General features: G+C 44.5%; 1 protein-coding gene across 2 annotated transcripts in view; it reads left to right on the top strand.

Moving 5' to 3' along the window:
- Positions 1 to 22,034, top strand: part of Arfgef2 (ADP ribosylation factor guanine nucleotide exchange factor 2) — an 83,060-nt gene that overhangs the window by 29,359 nt on the left and 31,667 nt on the right. The window contains exons 7-19 of one of the 2 annotated variants that reach the window (XM_041670220.1): positions 383 to 451; positions 2,733 to 2,881; positions 6,579 to 6,709; positions 9,426 to 9,660; positions 10,357 to 10,456; positions 11,815 to 11,954; positions 13,562 to 13,670; positions 14,756 to 14,939; positions 17,531 to 17,642; positions 18,105 to 18,310; positions 20,417 to 20,501; positions 20,636 to 20,807; positions 21,667 to 21,818. In XM_041670220.1, coding sequence (XP_041526154.1) covers positions 383 to 451; positions 2,733 to 2,881; positions 6,579 to 6,709; positions 9,426 to 9,660; positions 10,357 to 10,456; positions 11,815 to 11,954; positions 13,562 to 13,670; positions 14,756 to 14,939; positions 17,531 to 17,642; positions 18,105 to 18,310; positions 20,417 to 20,501; positions 20,636 to 20,807; positions 21,667 to 21,818 — 1,844 coding nt within the window. Of the gene's footprint in view, positions 1 to 382; positions 452 to 2,729; positions 2,882 to 6,578; positions 6,710 to 9,425; positions 9,661 to 10,356; positions 10,457 to 11,814; positions 11,955 to 13,561; positions 13,671 to 14,755; positions 14,940 to 17,530; positions 17,643 to 18,104; positions 18,311 to 20,416; positions 20,502 to 20,635; positions 20,808 to 21,666; positions 21,819 to 22,034 lie in introns of both variants that reach the window. The other variant, XM_041670219.1, reaches the window with a different exon arrangement.

Below are 22,034 nucleotides of genomic sequence, written 5' to 3'. Positions count from 1 at the left end.
GGCTTGACTCAGGGAGTCCAACATGGCACTCACCAAAGCTCCTCTCCTTGGTCAGGAGCTTCATGCAGGCACAGAGAAACCCAATCAACTCTGGTTCTCACTGGGGCTGGGACTGGCTGGGCTGAGCAGCTGGGTCATAGGAAGGAGCAGAGGACAGGACAGGGTTTCAGTGCTCTGGAGAGTGAGTCTTGAAATCCAAGCAGATCCTTACTTTGGATTCTGCATCTGAGGGGGTCCTCTCTGCTGGCAGATGGCAGTGGAGGGAACACATTTGTACCTCAGTGCTTTAGAGCAGGACTCTAGAAGACCATCGCCATAATCTCCTCCTTCCTTTCTTTCCCTGGAAACACCCTGTCTGTGTTCGTGTTTGGGGTGTATGTAGGCACTGACGATGGAGCCCAGGAGGTGGTAAAGGACATCTTAGAGGATGTGGTCACATCTGCTGTGAAAGGTGAGTGGACAGCCCTGCCTTTACTCATGCCTCTTTGTGTGTGGAGCCCCTCAGGCAGCATCTGGTTCTCCTCAGTGAACTCTTGGAGTTCTTGGAAACTGGGTTACTGTTGCCTCCCAGCCTGCACTTGACACACAGTGATTGGTTCTGTTCTATTGAGGTAAAGGAGTATTAGATGCTCTACCTGGAGACACAGGGGTCCACTCCATATGTCTTCTGCTGCAGAACTGCTAAGATGTCAAGACTGGACATTATGTGTCCAGTCCACACAGCAGTAGGTGTTAGGCACACAGGAAGGTGGTGCTCACTGGGAGCCTCCAGTGCTGCCTCTCATGGTGCGCTCAGTGCTGGTCAGCTTATAGAGCTAGCCTTGATGCTGTTTCCTTTGTCTTTACTCCAAACTCAGTCAGTGACTGCATGTGTAACACTGTCCCAGTGCCATTAATTGGACAAGAAATCTTTTTTTTTTTAAATATTTTTTTTTATTTATTATGTATACAATATTCTGTCTGTGTGTATGTCTACAGGACAGAAGAGGGCACCAGACGTCATTACAGATGGTTGTGAGCCACCATGTGGTTGCTGGGAATTGAACTCAGGACCTTTGGAAGAGCAGGCAATGCTCTTAACCACTGAGCCATCTCTCCAGCCCCCTGGACAAGAAATCTTAAAAAAAATGGTAGCAGTTTGCAATCAAAAGTTTTTTTTAAATGAGAGAGAGAATAGAACACAAACAATTGTGTAGTTGGATACACGAGGCATGGAAATGTTCATTCTTTTCATACAGTGTTGCAGGATTTTTATGTGTATGTGTTCAGACTGGGACATGGTTTACATTCAATTCTTTTTTTAAAATTTATTTAATTTTAAGCACATTGGTGTGACGGTGTTAGATTCCTGATCCAAACTGAGTTACAGACAGTTGTGAGCTACCATGTGGCTGCTGGGAGTGTTTGAATCCGGGTCCTCTGGAAAGGCAGCCAGTGCTCCTAACCATTGAACCATCTCTCCACCTCCTACATTCAATTCTGTATGAGTGTTGTGGCCCATGCCTATACTCCACACTTGGGAGACAGAGGCAGGAGAACCCATAGTGAGTTCCAAGCTGGACTTAAGTCCAGGGCCTTACACATGCCACACTGCCACTGAGTTACATCCCAGCCTCAGGTCATAGTTTGAAAGCCGCATCTCTGAACCTTCTGTTTGTTTACTAGGGTGTAGCCAAGCTCTTCCAGAGAGCCCAGAACTTACTTAGCCCTTAAAGAGCCACAGTAGCTCCTGCTATCCACCACACAGTCCGTGTCAACCGTGTCACACCTCAGCCTATTGTACAGTAGCACTGGGTCAATTACATGTCCAGTAAATATATGTTTTATAAAACTATTTCTGGCCATTGAGATCACTTGGCAGGGAAAGGTGTATCTGCCACCAATCCTGAGGACTTGCATTCAGTCCCTGAGACCCTCATGGTGGAAGGAGCACGCTACTCCCACAAGTTGTCTTCTGGCCCCCACACACAATAAATAGATATAATTTTAAGATATTTTCTATTTAGAAAAACATTTTAAAGCTGGGTGTGGTGGCGCACACCTTTAATTCCAGCACTCAGGAGGCAGAGGCGGGTGGATCTCTGAGTTCGAGGCCAGCTTGGTGTACAGAGTGAGTTCCAGGACAGCCAGGACTGTTACACAGAGAAACCCTGTCTTCGAAAAACAAAAAACATTTTGAAGACTGCTTGAGTTCTTCGGTGTCATGTGCATATATGAAGAGCTATGTAATAGATTCTTCCCACAGTCATTGTTTTGCTTAGGATTAGATATGTTTTCTTTAGTTGAATGATAACATTTATGTGATTTCTGTTTTTTACATGATTTCCAGGAAGCTCAGGTCTGTTTTCCTTGTGACTAAGTTTTTTTTGTTTGTTTTTTTTTTAAACTGTGTCTTAATTCTTGTGTTACTAACTTTAACCCTTTAAATAAAATCTTGGTTTTCATGTTTTGCTACTTCCTGTCTTTTTCAGAAGTGGATGGGTGGGCAGAACTGCTGTAGCTCACAGCTCTGCAGGTGCTGTGAGTGAACCCTGTGGGGAGTTAGGCACTGCTGTGGCCCTGGCCGTGAGGTTGTGGGTAAGAGTCAGGCAGGAAGCCTAAGCAGCACTGTGTTGTAGGGATTAGGGAGAGGGGGCATGCAGCACTGAGTCAGCGAGCAAATGCTGTCTGGTTCATGCAGCCTTTTGGGGTACACTCACCGGGCAATGACTTTGTACTTATGTCTTAAGAAGCAGCAGAAAAGCATGGTCTGATGGAGCCTGACCGAGTCCTGGGTACCCTAGAATGCCAGGAATACGCTGTTCACCCAGGAGTTGATGAAAACTCACAGACCAATGGCATAGCCGACGACAGGCAGTCACTGTCCTCAGCAGATAATCTGGTATGTCATTGTGCATCTCATATTCCATATCCCATACGGACACCCTTTCATTTGCACGCTTTTTTAGAGGTTACAGAATTAGATCTCTGTCAGAGAAATGGCTATGCGAGAGGGCCCTGCAGGTGTTTGTCGCACAGACCTGGTCTCATACTCTGTGAAGCACAGTTGCCTTTGCTAACGTTGGTTATATGCACTGTCACTATTGAACTTTTTTCTTTGCGACCAGGTCTCACTATATAGCTAGGCTAGCCTCACACTCACAGAGATCTGTCTGTTTCTGCCTCTTTTATGAATATATACACCTAATCCTGTGTGTGTGTGTGTGTGTGTGTGTGTGTGTGTGAGAGAGAGAGAGAGAGAGAGAGAGAGAGAGAGAGAGAAGCAAATGCATATGTGTACATGTGCTTGCCTATGCTTATGTGGAGGCCAAAGGTCAATGCCGGGTGTCTTTCTCTGTTGTTCTCCACCTTACTTTTTGGAAAGAAAGTCTCTGAGTCTGGAAGGCAGTGATTGGCTAGACTGGCTGGTTAGTGAGCCCAGGATCTGCCTGTTTACACTTTCCAACACCTGAGTTACAGAAACCTGCTACCATACCTGATTCTCGTGAGTGCTGGGGATCTGAACTTGGGTTCTCATGCTTGTGTGCCATCTCCTCAGTGTCACTGAGTCAGGAGTTGGTAGTTCTGGGCTGAGGAATATCCCAGAGGCAGAGTGCTTGTCTAGCATGAACTAGGCTCTGGTTCAGAGTGAAATATAACTGAATTTAATTTCTAAAAAAGTGCATATACACATAACACACAGAGCAAGAGAGGAAATGTTTTAAATGAACATGCTAACACATGCCTGACAGGCCAGCATTTTGGAGGCTAAGCAGTACCAAGGTAGGGAGGGGTGTGTGTGTGTGTGTGTGTGTGTGTGTGTGTGTGTATGTGGACTGTTACCAACAAATGAATGATTTGAAAGCTTTCTGCCTTTAGTCAACTGATCAACTGGGAAGGTACCACTCAGACCCTACCCTCGCTCCTGTAGTCTGTTGAAAGCCATTTTCTCTTCCTGCGTTAAAACTGAGTGACAGCATTCATTTGAATCCGTATATTCTGACAAGAGAACAATCCCACCCTAATAACATTATTTAAGTTTAGTTTTTCTTTTTATTTTCTTTGTTTTTTCAAGACAGTTTCTTTGTAACAGCCCTGGCTGTCCTGGAACTCACTTTGTATACCAGGCTGGCCTCAAATTCACAGAGATCTGCCCGCCTCTGCCTATACTGGCCTTAAAGGCATGTGATCCTGCAGTGTTAGGAGCAATGGGCTGCTTCCCTGCTGCCCCAGCTCCCGGCCGCCTGGCTAGCTTATGTCCCGAAATAATTACATGGAAACTGTATTCTTTTAAACAATGCTTGGCCCATTAGTTTTAGCCTCTTATTGGCTAATTCTCACATCTTGATTACCCCATTTCTAATAACCTGTGTAGCACCATGAGCTCGTGGTTTACCAGGGAGATTCTTAACCTGCCTCTGCCTCGGAGAGGAGAATCATGGCGACTCCCTGACTCGGCTTCTTTCTCCCAGCATTCTGTTCTGTCTACTTCGCCTATCTAAGCTGCCGTCCTATCAAAAGGGCCAAGGCAGTTTCTTTATTAACCAATAGACACATGACCCTCCTCCATCATGATCCCACACCCTGCTAGGTTTATTTTACTTTATTTTTTTAAGATTTAGTTATTTATTATGTACTTAGTGTTCTGCCTTAATGTGTGTCTGCACGTCAGAAGAGGTCACCAGATCTCATTGTAGATGGTTGTGAGCTACCCTATGGTTGCTGGGAATTGAACTCCGAGCCTCTGAAACTGCAACCAGTGCTCTTAACCTCTGAGCCATCTCTTCAGCCCTCTATTTGGCTTTCTTAGTGATTACTTACTCGTCTTTTTTGCCCAGTTTTCATTTTAGAGGAGGGTTTCTACATTTCTATAATCAATTCTAAGAATCTCTGTGTAAAGGCTGTTTATCTTTGTTATATGTTGTATATATTTACTTTATTATGCTTAAAATAATTTTTAAATCATTTTTATGTGTATTGAGTGTTTTTCCTACATGAATATCTGAACACCATGTACATGCCTGGTGCCTGGGGAGGGCTGAAGAGGGCATCTAATTCTCTAGGATTAGAGTGACACATGATTTGAACTTCCATTTTGGTTCTGAGAATCAAACTGGTTCTCTGGAAATGTATTAAGTTCTCCTAACTAGTGAGCCGCCTCTCTATATATACTCTAAATGTATGTATGTATGTGTGTATTTATTTATTTATTTATTTACTTACTTACTTTTTGAGGCAGGGTCTGATATCCAGGGCTGGTGTGGAACTTACTATGTGGATCAGGCTAGCCTCAGAGTCACAGAGATCTGCCAGCCTCCATCTCTGAATACTGTGATTAAAGGTGTGCACTACCACACCTAGCTAAATGTAATATTTTTAAGTCGATTTTGAAGTACATGTCATTTTTTCCCCCACTCATTCTGCTTTAGAGTTCTTACAAATAGCTTCCTTGTTTTTGTTTTCTTCTCCTTCCCCTACACCAGGGTTTCTTTATATAGCCCTGGCTGTCCTGGAACTTGCTCTGTAGACCAGGCTGGCCTCCAACTCATAGAGATCAGCCTGTCTCTGCTTCTTGAATACTAGGATTAATGACGTGCACCACCATTACCCAGTCTCTCTCTCTCTCCTCTCTCCTTCCTTCCTTCATTTCTTGAGAGCGTATGTGTATAATGTATAATGTGTGTAATTATTTTTTTGGCATTGGGTGCCACAGCACATATATAAGAGATCAGAGGACAACTCTAGAGATGGCTCTCTGCCCTTCTACTGCTATGTGAGTTCCAGGGATCAAACTCAGTTTTTCAGGCTTGAATGGCAAGAGCTGTTACCCTTTGAGCCATCTTGCTGGCCTCTGTGGTTTTTGGGTTTTGGGGGTTTCTGTTTTTTGGGTTTTTGTGTTTGTTTTTCTTCTGGGGCTGGAGAGATGACTCAGAGGTTAAGAACACTGGCTGCTCTTCCTAGAGGACCTGAGTTCAATTCCCAGCAACCACATGGTGGCTCACAACCATCTGTAATGAGATCCGGTGCCCTCTTCTGGAATGCAGGCAAAACAGTGTGTACATAATAAATAAATAAACATATATCTTTAAAAAAAAAAAAGGACAGGATTTCTGTATGTAGCCTTGACTGTTGTGGAACTGGTTTTGTAGATCAGTTTGGTCTTGAACTCAGAGAGCTCTGCCTACTTCTGCTTCCTGAGTGCTGGGATTAAAGGCATGCGCCATCATTGCCTGGCTGTTTTTTTGTTTGTTTGAGACAGGTTCTTGAGCAGCCTCTATGAGCTGGAACTCATTGTGTAGCTGAGGAGGACTTTACACTCCTGATCCTCAGCCTCCATTCCCAGTGCTGGGATGACAGGGGTGTGTGTGTCTCCGCCTGGCCTCACAAGGTCTACAGTTTCTCTGATGACACAATTGGGGCATCTGTTTTTTTTTTTTTTTGTTTTGTTTTGTTTTGTTTTTTGTTTTTTTTTTTGTTTTTTGGGGCATCTGTTTTGTGTCTGCTCCCCCACCCCACCTTCCAGTTGAATAAATACAGGAATTTAGGTTTCCATGACATAATTCTTTTCTTCCTGAATTTCCCGTTGTTTCTAACTTTAGGAACCAGATGTTCAAGGGCATCAAGTGGCTGCTAGGTTCTCTCACATTCTGCAGAAGGATGCCTTCCTGGTGTTTCGTTCCCTGTGCAAGCTGTCCATGAAACCTCTCGGGGAAGGACCCCCAGATCCAAAGTAAGCTCACAGCAGCTATGGTCATCTGCTACCCTGTGACCTGGGAGTTTGTGTTCTGTGTTTTGTCCTCCCCTGTTTCCCACAGTGTAGGTGTGGGATGGTTTCACATTTCTCCAGACTCAAGCAGTCCCTACACCTCCCCGTCCCCCTGCCATGTCTCCACTATCCAGAATCTTGCCCAGATTTGTTCTTGCTTTGTATGTCTTGTACTGACTAAGGGCTTAATTTCTTTGTGAGGCTGTGAAGGGACAAGATGCCTACAGACTCCATTCCTGGCCCTGACTGGAAACCTCAGCTCCATGAACAAAGATTTAAGCCCCAGAGCCTAGTGTCTAAGCCTAGTGTCTCTTCCCAGTGAAGTGGCTGGCCAACAGTGTCTGTACTGTGGAGAGAAGAGAACCGGCTTTATTTAGAGCCAGAAAACTGATTCTAGGTCTTATGTCCTTCACTGCAGGGCAACTCCGGGGTTGCCCGAGTGATGAACTGCAGTGAAAACAGTGAAGTGAAGTAGATGTTGTTCTAAGTACAGGGTGGTGTACTTCCCAGCCTCTGCTGTTGGAATCCTGACTGCTCATCTTTATAACCTCAGTCTTTCTGTTGAGCTTCGTAACAACCATTAGGAAAAGAGCTAATGAATGTTCTCCATTTTTTCAAACTTTATTATGATTGTATGTATGTGTGATGTGTGTTGGTGTGCACAGAAATCATCATACAACTTTGTAGCGTCAGGGCTCTCCTCCACCTTTACCTGGGTCCCAGGGACCAAACTCAGGCCCTCAGGCAGCAAGTGCCATTACCTGCCGAGCCATTTCCTCCCCCACTCTCCCAACAGCTGCCCTTCTGAGACAGCTTCTCTTTATGTTACTTAGTCTGACCTAATTCATCTCAGCATCCTCATGCCCCAACTTCCCGAGTGATCAGATTACAGTAATTTACTACCTAGCTAGAAAAAAATTATTTTCTCTTTATTGTTGTTTTAGCTTTATACATGTTAATGTTTTGCCTGTATGCATGTATGTACACCATGTGGATGCCTCTTGTATCCTCTGGAACTGGGGTCATTGATGGTTGTGAGTCACTGTGTGGGTGCTGGGGACTGAACCTGGATCCTCTGCAAGAGCAGCAAGTGTTCTTAACTTCTGAGCCATCTTTCCAGCCCTGAAGATTCATTTATTTTATGTTATGTGTACAATTATTTGGCCTACATGTATGTGTACCAGGTATGTGCCTGGTGACCTTGGAGATCAGAAGAGTTCCAGATTCCCCAGAACTGGAGGGGAATTATAGGTGCTGGGAATTGAACCTGAGTCTTCAAGCAACAAGTGCTCTTAGCCACTGAGCCATCTCTCCACCTACTCTTTTTTAAATTGTTGTTGTTTGTTTGTTTGTATTTTGAGACAGGTTCTCACCATGTAGTCCTGATTAGCCTGGAATTTACTATGTAGACCAGGCTGGACTGATAACTCACAGAGATCCAACTGCCTCTGCTATCCAAGTGCTGGGATTAAAGAAGTACACCATGGTACCTGGTGAATTCTCTTAACGACCCTGCCTTGGGCTAGTGGTAGGAGGAGTCTGTGAGGCTGGTAGATAAAGAGCCCTGGATTGGACACTCTTCTAATTGCTATGACAAATTCCCGACAGAAAACAAGGTGTTTGTTTTGGCTCCCAGTTTGAGGGTCCAGTTCATTATGGTGGGGAAGGCATGGTGGCAGGAGCTTTAGGCAGCTGGTCACTTTGCATCCACTGTCAGGAAGTAGAGAATGTTGGGTTCTGTGCTTGGCTCCTCCCTCCTTTCTATGCAGTCTTGTACCCTCGCCCATGGCATGGTACCGTATTCCGGGTTGGTCTTGCCCTTAATTAACTTAATCTAACCCCCCCCCCCATAGTTACACTCAGAGGCTTTTCTCCTAGATGATTCTAGATCCTGTGAGGGCAACAGTGTTATCACAGCCCTGTCTTCATGCAGATGAAGAGTGAAGAGTATGGGGCTGAATCTGCAGCAGAATATTGTGAAGTGATTACATGGATCCATCCTAGAGCTGGCTCTCCAGACTCAACTCTCACCTTGTTCTGCCCGTTATCCACTTTGTGTTGGAAACAGACAAAAAGGAATCGTTTTTGTTTTCAGAGGGCCTACAGGTTCTGAGGGGCCCATCTTATCCTCTCTGCCTTCATCCTGTTGGCATGTAGATGTTGTTTCTATTTTTTTAAAGACTTGTTTATTATGTTTTCGATGTTCTGTATGCATATATGCCTACAGGCCAGAATAGGGCACCAGATCTCATTATAGATGGTTGTGAGCCACTGTGTGGTTGCTGGGAATTGAACTCAGGACCTCTGGAAAAGTAGCTAGAGCTCTTAACCTCTGAGTCATCTTTCCAGCCTCTGCTGTTTCTAATTCTTAAATCTTGGCCTCAGGAGGTTCTGCGTGGCTGAGCATGGTATGCATCCCTGTAGTACCGAACCTTGAGAGGCAGAGGCAGGAAGAGATCAGGAGTTAAAGGTCATCCTTGGTCACATAGTAGCTGGTAAAAGATCAAAGGCTTTTCAAGTAACATACTGTGTCTGTCTGTGCCCAATATTTGGCAGGCAGAGGCAGGATCACAAGTTCCAGGTCTGCTATACACAGTGAGACCCTGCAAAACTAAAAGCATCCTCATGTCTAACATTTCGCCTACTAGCACACCATCACTGTCTTTTGTTGCCTTTGTAGGTCCCATGAGCTGCGTTCCAAGGTGGTTTCCCTGCAGCTGCTGCTCTCTGTGCTGCAGAACGCTGGCCCAGTCTTCAGGAGCCATGAGATGTTTGTCACTGCCATTAAGCAGTACCTGTGTGTGGCCCTGTCCAAGAATGGCGTGTCCTCAGTACCTGATGTCTTTGAGCTCTCACTTGCTATTTTTCTTACTCTTCTTTCAAACTTCAAGATGCATTTGAAAATGCAGATAGAGGTACATACATACTTCAGTTAGTGGTTTTTATTTGGGGACATTAATGCCAGATGAGAAGCCTGCTTGTAAGTCAGGCATGACACAGGCCTGTAATCCTAGCACTTATGAGCTAGAAGCCGAGCAATCAGGAGGTCAAGGACAGCCTAAGCTATGTAGTTCACTTGGAACCAGCCTGGGCTACATGAGATCCTGTCTCCAGAAAAAGCAAGCAAGTAAGCTGCTGGTGGCCTAGCCACCATAGTAAGATACCCCTTTTACTAGCTAGCCTTCCTAGTGGAACCTGAGTGAGTGGGAAAGACCTTGTCAGAAAAGTTCTGTTCACCCGTGATTTAAAGTCATGGTCTATATTCTCAGCTCAGACCCCACCCCATCCCCACCCCAATGTCTGTCTGGGCTCAAATTGTTTGAAATAATTTGAATTAGTTGTCAGATTGATACATTATATTTCACAAATACAAATTTCTGGGTTTTCTCAAGTTACAACACATGCGGACCCTGTACTAGCTCCTCAACTGTGGGTGGAGGTCCTGCTAACCATCCAGGCTGGACTCCCATGTTCCTCAGCAAGTGCACGCCCCACTTTGCATCTGCCCGGGCTGCTCTGCATAGCAAAGAACTGCCTGGCCCAAAGGTGTTGGCATCTTGAGTCCTAAATGGAGACTGCTCATTGCTCCTTCCTTGTCTTCTGTCACACAGGTCTTTTTCAAAGAGATTTTCCTAAACATTTTAGAAACATCCACAAGTTCTTTTGAGCACCGCTGGATGGTCATTCAGACCCTGACGAGGATTTGTGCAGGTACGTTCACCCGGGACACTCAGAACAGCTTCTGAAGCTTTTGTCTGCCAAGCATGTATCAAGATCATCAGTTCCTCTTTGTAGTGTTTTAGTGAATTATTGAGAAAGTCCTTCCATTACAGAGTTCATTTGCAGGGCTGGAATGATAGCTCAGCTGTTTAGAGCCCTTCCTTCTCTTATAGAGGACTCAAGTTTGCTTCCCAGAACCCACATCAGGTAGCTCACAATTGCCAGGGGATCTGACATCCTCTTGCCTCTTTAGGCACTACATCCATATGCAGAAACTTTCAAACCAACATATACACATTGTTTTCCCTTTTGAGACAGAGTCTCACTTATGTAGCCCAGACTAGCCTCAAACTCTTGAGATTCCCCTGCCTCTGCCTTCTTAGTGCTGGGGTTTAAAGTCTGTACTACCATACCCAACTTACACATAGTTTTTTGTTGTTGTTGTTTTGAGGCAGGGTTTCTCTGTAGCTTTGGAGCCTGTCCAGGAACTAGCTCTTGTAGACCAGGCTGGCTTCAAACTCAGAGATCCACCTGCCTCTGCCTCTGCCTCTGCCTCCCAAGTGCTGGGATTAAAGGTGTGCTCCACTACCACCCGGCTTACACATACTTTTTTAAAAATGAATAAAAAAATACATTTTGGGGATGGGAGTTTCCGTACAGAGACAGGGTGTCTCTGTGTAGCCCTGGCTGTCCTAGAACTCACTCTGTAGATCAGGCTGTGCTCAAATTCAGAGAGCCTCCTGCCCCTGCGTGCCAAGTGCTGGGGTTAAAGGTTTACACCACTACTGCCAGCAAAATATATGCCTTTTAATCTCTTTTTAAAAAGGTTCATTCATACTGACCGAGAAAGGCCCACCTCGCCTGTCTTGTAGAAGAACTGGCTCAGGGGACCTTTGATGTTAGCACCAGGTTTTGTAAATTCTAGAAATTTAGTAATCATGGCAGATTGGTTTTGGTGCTGCTGTTTTCTGGACCTCAGGTGAATTTAAATGGATCTTCTGACATCCCAGGACTCTGCAGACAGGCAAACACTGCCTTTTGACCCCTGCTGCAAGGTGAAATGGAGTGCCTGGGCGGACAGAGGTGGGCAGAGGCCTTAGAACAGTAGACTATCATGCTTCTGATGCAAATTTCTTGCTTAAGGTGTGGCCACCTTGGGCAAAGGTTCACAGAGGCTATTTTTAGCAAAGAAAGTATAGGTGGGCTTAGTGGTAGAGTTCTTGTCTAGTATTCATAAAGCCATGGTTTCCGTACCCATACTGACAACAATAAAAAAGAAAGAGAAAGAAAGAAAATGTAATCATTTGTCTTTGATCCAGATTTCTAATATGTGTGTGTTATTTTCCAAGATGCCCAGTGTGTTGTGGATATTTATGTCAACTATGACTGTGACTTAAATGCTGCTAACATTTTCGAGCGTCTAGTAAATGATTTATCCAAAATCGCTCAGGGAAGAAGTGGACATGAGCTGGGGATGACGCCTCTACAGGTAAAAATACCAAGGTACATGCTGTCTTTAAAGTTTACTCTGAAATAGACATCATAGAGTGCCGCCATACAGTTGTCACTGGGTTTGGCCTACATTAAGGGACAAAAGACAGACACGCAGCTTCTGCTGTTGTGAAAGGACAGTAAAGAGGTGAGTTGTCAGTTGATGTGCTGTGGAGAGGAGAGTGCCTGTGTTAAGGCTCCATTAGAGAACCCTGGGGGAAAAGCAGTTTTCAGTCCCTGAGTGGCATGTGCAGAATCTTGGCATCTGGGCTTTTTCTTGGAGGAAGGCCAGAGCCGTCCTTAGGGCCACAGGAAGATTTGTGCTGCCTAAAGTATTGTGAGTCTAAAACACTGGCTTTTTTCTTTCTTTCTTTCTTTTTTTTTTTTTTGAGGTTGTCTATAACTAGTGTTCATTTTTTAAATGTAAGAAATTCTAACTATGTAGCAGGTATGTTGGCATAGTCCTATAATTCCAGCACTCAGGATGCTGAGGCAGGAGGGTCACAATTTCTTAGCAGGCCTGGCATATATATTGAGACTCTATCTCAAAAAGACAAAAACCCTATTTAAGTAAAATTAGTATTATTTATCTGTAGTTTACCTTAAAATAAAATACAGTTGTCAGTATTTAGGGTATATGTTCTATCCAGAATTATTTATGTGCTAAGTAATTGAAATTTTTTTTTAGATCACAAGTTAAGATTGTTATTTAAAATATTATCAGGTTGTTTTTCTTGCTAGTATTTTATTCCACAAGCAATGAATAGTGTAGTCCGTCCTTCCTTCCTTCCTGCCTGCCTGCCTGCCTGCGTAGTCCTTTGAGGCAGGGACTCTCTGAAGCTGAAGCTCTTATTTTCTTGGTTAGGCAGGAAGCCTGCATCTCTAGCAAGCCTCATCTTGCCCCTAACAAAGCTAGGGTTTCAGGCATGAGCAGGTCACCAAGCTTGTTAATGGCTGCTGAGGTCCAAACTCTTGTCCTCATGATTGCATGGCATCTCTCCAGCCTTAAACTTTCTTTAGAAAATTCAACTAATGGGGCTGGTAAGAGAGTTCAGTTGGTAAAGTGCTTGCCTGGAAAACATGAAGACAGAGTCTGATCCCCATAGCTCATGCACAGATCTGATCATGATGGCACACATTATAACCCCAGTGTGCTGTGGAGGCAGAGACAGGCGGATTCCTGGAATTTGCTGTTCAGCTAGTCTAGCCCAGTTAGTGAGCCCCAGGCTAATGAGAGACCCAAAGCCAGGTGAATGGCATTTCTGAGAATGATATTCTAGTTGTCCTCTGGCATTCACAGGTGTGCACATATGCACATATTTATGCATGCACACAGAGACAGTTTTAAAAAGATACAGATAGCCCTTTGCACTTAGGAAGTCACACAGGTCATACTTGAATGCTTACCGTGATGACACTATTAGAGACGACTAGGGCTTTTGAAGTACCATTAGCACATGTCAGCTCTTAATAGTTCCCTGGGTTTGTTTGTAGTAGTGCTGATTGTTAGTGATTCCCAGGCAGCCTCACAGGACTGCCCAGGAGCCCCAGATTGCTCACTGTAAAGTGTGGTAAGGCTCTGTACTCTTCACTTTGGGCCTCTAGGAGCTCAGTCTGAGGAAGAAAGGCCTGGAATGTCTCGTGTCCATTCTGAAGTGCATGGTGGAATGGAGCAAGGATCTGTACGTGAACCCCAACCACCAGGCCACCCTGGGTAAGTGAGCAATGTGTGCGACTCCTCCTTTCAGATGCAGCTCACCAGGGTGGGGACAAGTCATTCTGGGATTGTAGTAGACAGTTGTCGTGTTTCCTAAATTCCTGCAGTTACTATAAAGTTCGTGCTTTTTAATACATGTGGGGTGTTCGTTCACTTTTCCTGTAGCTGTGCTAAGGTGCTCCAACAACAGCATAGAAGAAAGAAAGGGCTTTGCTTCTTTTGGTGCGAGAGACTGAGCATAGAGCCTCATGTATGCTAGTAAGGGGATTTACCACTGAGCTGCTCAGCCAAAAGGATTGATTTTATTTATTTAAGGATTTGCTTTTGTTTCCTATGTATGTGTGTCATATGTGTGTGAGTGCCTGAGGAGGCCACATTTCCTGTACTGGAGTGAGTTATTTGATGTGAGACTCCAGCCTGGGCCCTCTGGAAGAGCAGGAAGTGCTCTTAACTGCTGAGCATCTCTGCAGCCCTACTTTAAAACAAGTGTGTGTGTGTGTGTGTGTGTGTGTGTGTGTGTGTGTGTGTGTATCTGTGTCTGTGAATGAATTTGTGCACACAAGTGTGGGTACCCAAGAAGGCCAAAAGAGGGTGTCAGATCTGTGGAGCTAGAGTTTCATGGAGACATTGCAGGCTTCTTCTTCTGTGTCATGACCTGGCCCTACCTGGGCCTCCGTTCCTGACTCATTCCTGCCACCACCCTGAGTCAGGCCTGGTTCCAGAGAATTTCACTGAGTCTTCTTGTTCTCTACTAATTGTCCATGCTTGCGTAGACACCATACTCCTGAATTATATAGAGTGATGGGAGTTTGGATTTTAGTAAGGCAAGTCCTTACATTTATTATTAAGTGTCTTGCTTTGACATTTTCTTTGCTTGTGAATTTTAGAAGTAGTTTGAGTTCTATGTTAAATAAATTTCTGTGTGATACTGAGGAAAGTATTTAAGTGATAGGCTTGGCATCTTTGCCCCTTAGAATGCAAACCTGTGGTAGATCTGAGGAATGGGCACCAAAGCTGGAGCTTGCTCAGCTACATCTATTCTATCTGCTTAATTGGTTTTGTTTGCTTTTATGTCACTGCAGGTCAGGAGAGGCTCCCAGATCAGGAAATGGGAGACGGAAAAGGCCTTGACATGGCAAGACGGTGCAGTGTGACATCAGTGGAATCCACAGTGTCCTCAGGGACTCAGACAACCATTCAGGATGACCCAGAGCAGTTTGAGGTCATCAAACAACAGAAGGAAATCATTGAGCATGGCATCGAGCTGTGAGTGTGGCTGCTGGGCTGTGCCATCTCTCAGGGCTTTTGACAAAGCTACATTTTCTCTAGGACCTATAGGTAGAAGTTTCTGTCCCATCAGCAACTCCCAAATAAACACATTGAGACTTAATATTGCTTATAAATGCTCAGTCAGTAGCTCAGGCTTATTACTAACTAGCTCTTATATTTTTAAGTTAATCCATAGTCCTTATTTATGCTCTGCCATGTGGCAGTACCTTTTCTTGGTGCATCATGCCCATCTTATTCTTTCTGCATCTGGCTGGCAACTCTTCTGACTCTACCTTTTTCCTTCCCATCATCCTTAGTTTGGTCACCCCACCTATACTAGGCTACTATCCAGTCAGTGTTTTATTATACCAATTTAAGTGATAAATTGTGTTCAAGGGGATTATTCCACAGCAAGGAACTGGAGGCTGACTTTTGCAGGGGAAATACCTGTGACGAGCGCTCTGCATGGCTACTAGGCATGGAGAGAGCATAGGGATGTGAAAGGAGGAGACTCGCTTTGTACAGAGCAGCTTTGTGCGGCTCAGGAGGCCTTTTTTTGCCTTTTCTGACAACAAAAAAAACCACTTTAGAAAACATCCACGCATAGTGACTGAGGCCTGTAATCCTAGTCTTTGAGAGGCTGAGACTGGAGGATAGCCTTGAGTTGAGATTAGGCTACATTATAAACTCAGAAAACAAAACCACCAAAAACTAAATGGACTGGAGAGATGACTCATTGGTTAAGAGCACTAGCTGTTCTTCCAGATGACCTAGGTTCAGTGTTCAACACTTATTTGATAGCTCACACACAGCCTTCTGTTAACTCATCCCAGAGGGTCTGATGCCCTCTTCTGGCCTCTGAGGAACACGACCATGCACGTGGCTTGTAGACATACATTCAGGCAAAATGCTCATATGCATAAAATAACAATAAATGCAATCTCAAAAAAAAATTAAAAATAAAACAAAAAGTATCTGCAAGAAGCCACTGTGTATTCCCTGAGCAGAAAACTCAGTGTTGACTGTGTTTTCTGTAGCTGTGTGTAGGTTTTTCTGAACCATTTGTAGTTTGTAGCCATCACCATACTTGAACACACACGTTTGAAACTTAAGGACATTCTACACATTATGGTGACCCATCCTTGTGATAATTGCTCAGTCTTTGTTTCTTCCTAGTCTTTTGTGCACTTTAACACATTGTCTTCTATGCTATTTACTTTTGAATAATGAGCGAGCTCCCTTTAACAGTTGAAGCGAAGCACTCAGGCTTTGCGTGGAAGTGCTGAATTCTGTGTTTTCCTGCCTCACCATCCCTGGGGTGCTTTGTTTTCCCCATGGCAACTAAAATAACAGTTTTTATGGAGTTCACTGCAGAGAGAACAGTGGTACGATAGTTGAAAACATGAGCCTCACCCCTCCTCTGCCTCCCTGCCTGTCCTCTTCTGGCACACTGGCACACATGGCCTGTTGTTAGGCCCCTGGTCACCATGGTGAAGAGCTCCTTCTGTTCTCTTAGTGCTCTTTGTCATTCTAATCCCTCAGACATGAACACTATTTCCTCCTCTGAGAGGCATCCCACAGCCATGCTGATTAAAGAAGTCCAATTTTCCCTGGCCTTATCCATTTGTGTCTTCATGGCTTGCCTATTTGTGTTTGTCCCTCTCCCATGCAAGATTTGGCAAAATGAACTCTTCCATTGATTTTGCCTCTCCTTATTAGAAAGCATAAAGTAACTATCTTGTACCTACTTTGCAAAGGATGGGAGGGCCAAAGCGATAGTTTGAGACTATTATGACAAGTCTTATGAACATCTAGGACCCATTTTGATATCAGATGACTACGGCAGCATCAGCCATCACACGTATATGCTAGAACACACCTTTATCTGAGTCAGAAGTCCCTATATTTACTGCTGTCTCACTAGTGGCTTAAACTTTGTGTTACTACTGTCCTGTCTTCCAGATGGCTCTGTGCCCAGCTTAGTGCCCAGGGTTCTCTTACTGTTAAAGATGGGGAGAGTGACTTAGTTGACAGGCGCTAAGTCTGTAATTGGAGGGTCAAAAACTAAGAGCTGCTAAGGTGGGGTGGTTCACTGTGGTCTCAGTACCCCAGAGTCTTAGACAGGAGGGTTCCCATGGGTTCAAGGCCAGGTCGGATCATACAGTGAGGACCTTGTCTCGAAAAACAAAATATAAGACCAAGTATAGTGATACACACCTTTAATCCCAGCACTCCAAAGGCAGAGACAGGTGGGTTCCTGTGAATTTGAAGCCAGCCTGGACTGCAAAGTGAGATCCTGTCTTTAAAAAAAACCAAAACACTAAACCAAAAGCAGAACAGTGCTGGTGAGATGACTCAGTGGGTGAGGGTGCTTGACGTCAAACTTGATCGTAAAAGGTTCAGGACCAAGTCCACACTTGATCACATGTGCACACATGCAAATAAGTAATTAATAAATAAATTGAAAAAACTTGATGGTAGAACTTGGGAAAGCTGTGGGACAGTTGCTGTATCCCTGCTAACTTTCTCTCTGCCCCCAGAGTTTTAAGTCAGCCACCTGTGTCTTGTCCCCTCTCCTTGTGATACAGCTTCAACAAGAAGCCCAAGCGGGGAATCCAGTTTCTCCAAGAGCAAGGCATGCTGGGGACAGATGTAGAGGACATTGCCCAGTTTCTGCACCAGGAGGAGCGGCTAGATTCTGTAAGTCGGGGCTAGGCACAGCATGTGGCCGTATGGCCTGATGTTGTGTCTCGCTGCATTGTACCTCCAGCTTGACTGGCCCTGAGTGAAAATTGCTTTGTATCCTGGCTCCTGCAGTCGTGCTCTCTCCTGGCACTGCACAGCATTCTCTAATGAGAATGAATGCTACTTTGACCCACAGTTCCTTGTTTGGGGGACAGTGTCCGAGTCCAAAGTGGTCCTTGACTGCTGGAAGTTATTCTTTGGCTGGGTATGTCTCTTGCCCTTCATATGTAAGCCTCATGTTTCTCCTTCTCTTCCTCTCTCTGACAAGCTGTCGTGCATATGGAAGCAGGGACGATCTTTCCCTGCTTCCCAGCAGTCAGATGCTGTGGACTCTTTAGTGTCTTTGTGTTCCAGCCACCAGCACCACAGCCATCACCCACATTTGACAGTTTCTAAATGTGAATCTATGTATTTCAGACCCAGGTTGGCGAATTTCTGGGTGATAGCACAAGGTTCAACAAGGAGGTGATGTATGCCTATGTGGACCAACTGGACTTCTGTGAAAAAGAATTTGTCTCAGCCTTGAGGACATTCCTGGAAGGCTTCCGCCTGCCTGGGGAAGCGCAGAAGATTGACCGGTTAATGGAGAAGTTTGCTGCTCGATATATAGAATGTAACCAAGGGTGAGTGAGTGCTATGGCAACTACTTCCTCCTTTTTGCACTTTGAGGTTTTGCCCTTGGGGTTTGGGTTTAATTATTGCAGCTCTGCTAAGCAGTATCCCCCAGAAGACTTTGCAACAACCTTATTTATTTCTGTGCTGCAGACAAGGAGGTTAAGTAACTTGCCTGAGATCTTGTAGCTAGCTGGGCGTGCTGACACTGAAGAGGTAGAGGCAAAGGAAGTGAGAGGTGGGGGCGAGCCTAAGCTACCTTGACTTAAAACAAACAAAAACAAGGGATGGTTCAATACCATCATTGAAGGGAGCAGGTTACAAAGCTAGGGTAAAGTCTTCTTTCACAACAGCTAGCATGGTGCAGAATGCAGAGGGTTTTTTGATTACATGCTGATAAATAAACTGTGTAACATTATAAAACTTTCCAACAAGTACTTGATTTTATCTCGGGTGTTTTAAATTTTATGTTGTTCATTATTGTACATGTGTGTGCATGATAATATTAGTGTGTGGAGGGGCACGAGTGCCGTGACTTTGGTGTGGAGGCTAGAGGACAACTTTGGAACCAGTTCACTTCTGCCTTAGTGTGATTTCTGGGAATTGAACTCAGTTCATCAACACTGGTACCTTTACCTGCTGAACTATTAGTTGCTTAATAGTCAGTCACTGTTTTTATAGGAACTAGAGAAACTTTGATACTAACTGGGGTAGAGGCAGAAAGAGAGCTGGAATGTAAGTGTCATATAGCAAAAACGAGGACTAACTAGGGAAGGCAGAGCACCAGCTGGGAGGAGGCAAGCTGCATGGGGAAATATGTATGTACGGAGAAGCTTGGTGAGACCCATTGCTTTGTGTCCTGACCCAAAACTTAGGGCTAAGTGTCATTAAGCCCTGCTGTTCGTTCGCTGTGCTGAATCAGTGGCAGGCCTGTGTTACGGATGGGAAACGGAGGCTCTCTGAAAGATTGAGAATCCAGTCCAAAATTAGTCAGCTAAAAACTAGCCAAGCCAAGATGTGCAAATTTGTCTGAGGCCTCATGGGCCTCCCTGCACGAGCAGTGTGAGTGAGTGCACTGTGAGGGAAACATTTTGATGACGCTTTTGTCCCAGGTCAATTCCATTTTCATATTTATCAGTCCCAATCCTGCCAGTGTGTGACCAACAGGCAGCCTCTGGTCATCTGACCCCAACAGACATGACAACTTAATGTGAAGATGCAATGGTTTGTGGCTAACTTTAAGTGTGCCCTCCATGGGCCTGGAGACCTTGCTCTAGTCAGTTGATCAGACCCTATTGGCTCTCCTTTTGTTGTACATCCTGGGATTTCACTTTCCTGGTAGGGTAGTGTGTACAGATCAGTTTTTCCATCTTCAGTTCACATGGAATGTGGCTTAGTGTCTACATAGTTTTGCCTTTCTTTCCTTGCCTAACACAAAAATGTCAGACCTCAGGCATATGCTTTAAAACAATATAAATATTTTACTTTGTGTTTCTGCTGTTAAGTACCACAATGGGTAATGGAATCAATAAATAATAACTAAGAAAGAATTCGTGTGATGCTCTTGTGCCATAAGTAATGCTCTTCAGTGGAGGCCCAAGAAGCTCCTAGCATACAAAGGACACAGTCGTTCATCCCAGCACAGTCCCTAGCAGGCTTGGTATCTGCAGGCATCTCCTGGCAGCCTGCGCCTGTTTGCCTGCACTCTCGCCCACAGTGCTCCTTAAAGCTTTTTTTTTTTTTAATTACTTTAGCCAGGCCAGTGGTGGTGCACACCTTTAATCCCAGCACTTGGGAGGCAGGGGCAGGTGAATCTCTGTGAGTTTGAGGCCAGTCTGGTCTACAAGAGCTAGTTCCAGTACAGGTACCAAAGCTACAGAGAAGCCCTGTCTCAAAAAACTAAAAAAAGAAAAAATTTACTTGAAGCTGTTTAGCTCCATTTGTACGCTGGACTGTTAACTCCTGTGTGGTGATAATTCCTGTTCAGAAGACTCTTCCCTGTTTCCACATCATCTGGTGCAGCAGGCCTGCTTTTGGTGACCAGGTCCCCACTACTGCCATTCTTCCTGCTTGACATCACTGTGGCCATGCTTCATATCTGGGCTCTTTTCTTCCAGGCAAACCCTGTTTGCTAGTGCTGACACTGCATACGTCCTGGCATATTCCATTATTATGCTAACTACGGATTTGCACAGCCCTCAGGTAAAATGCCTTGTGATTCATATATGATAGCCACAGACATGACTGAATTTGTTTGGGTATTTCATTGTTTTAAAAATGTTTTTCTTTTAAAAAAATAAAAAAATATATGTTTTTCTTATTTTTTTAAATTTCAGGTAAAGAATAAAATGACAAAAGAGCAATATATTAAAATGAATCGGGGTATCAATGATAGTAAAGACCTACCAGAGGAGTATCTGTCCAGTATCTACGAAGAAATAGAAGGCAAGAAAATTGCAATGAAGGAGACAAAAGAGCACACAATTGCAACCAAATCTACCAAGCAGAGTAAGGCTTACCTTCTGCAGACTTGCCCATCAGCACTAACTTTTCTGTCATTAAAGTATAATTGCATTATTTTCCTTGTCCCTTTCCTCCTTCATCCCCTCCTAGGACTCCCCCGCCCCATTCCCTTTCAGATTCATGACCTCTTTTCTGTCAATGTTACATATACATATACATACAAATATACAAATACATAAATACAACCTGCTGAGGCCGTTTAGTGTTGCTTGTAAGTCTATGATTTCAGAGCTAACCCCTCAGCCTGGGGAAACTAGTTCTCCCCAGATCAGTCCTTAGTTGCTTGTAAGTCTTTGTCTAGGCATGGGGCTCAGCTCTGCCTTTTGAGTACATCAGAAAGTATAATTAAATACACTGCTGGTGATAAATTTAATTTGCATATCTAGACACCTGAATAGTAATGTGATTAAATTAATTATGATTATGTGGTTCTTCATTCTTCCTACATTTGTAATTAGGAACAAGAAGGAATTTAAAATGCATATTCTAAGAGCTAAATTGTCCTCCCCAAAAGTGCTCCACAAAGCTTGAACTCATGATGATTTTGTCAATTGTGGCTGGAACTCTTATTCTCTCTGTGGTGCCGTCAGTCTCTGTGTTTGAAAAGCTCAGGTGCAGTGCCTAGAGCACAGGACCTAGAGCCTAACTACTCCTGCCAAGCTGCAGCTCTGTTAGTTCTGAGCCAAGACACCTAACCAGTCAGCCTCATCATCCCCATCTGTAAAATGGAGATATTTGTAACAGGCTTACAAACTGATTGGGAGACTTGTGAGTTAATCATTAATACTTGAGGCAGTTCCTGGCACATGGCAAGCACTCTGTATGTGCTCTTACTTCTTTGCAGACGTAGCTAGTGAAAAGCAGCGACGACTACTGTACAATATGGAAATGGAACAGATGGCTAAAACGGCCAAAGCTCTAATGGAGGCCGTGAGCCATGCCAAAGCTCCATTTACCAGTGCCACACACTTGGACCATGTCCGGCCAATGTTCAAAGTGAGTATCCTAGGAAACTGGCATGTTGCCAGGCCTAATTCTACACTTGGTCTGCTCTAAATTAGCTGGCAAGACCATAGTGGGGGAGAATGGAGAGGAAAACTGGGGTGCTTCAACAGGGAGTCCCTTCTGCAAATGCCAGCACAGCCATGTCCTCTGCTCTCTACCATCTGGGTTTGAATTCTGGCTTTGCTACTTTGTAGCCATGTGGCTGGC

The sequence above is a fragment of the Microtus oregoni genome, unplaced genomic scaffold (assembly GCF_018167655.1).
Source record: "Microtus oregoni isolate MIOR12 unplaced genomic scaffold, Mior012 000020F_ref0000438, whole genome shotgun sequence".
Taxonomy (NCBI): Eukaryota; Metazoa; Chordata; class Mammalia; order Rodentia; family Cricetidae; genus Microtus; species Microtus oregoni.
The sequence above is the reverse complement of the archived record's forward strand: the minus strand, read 5'-3'. Positions and strand labels throughout refer to the sequence as shown.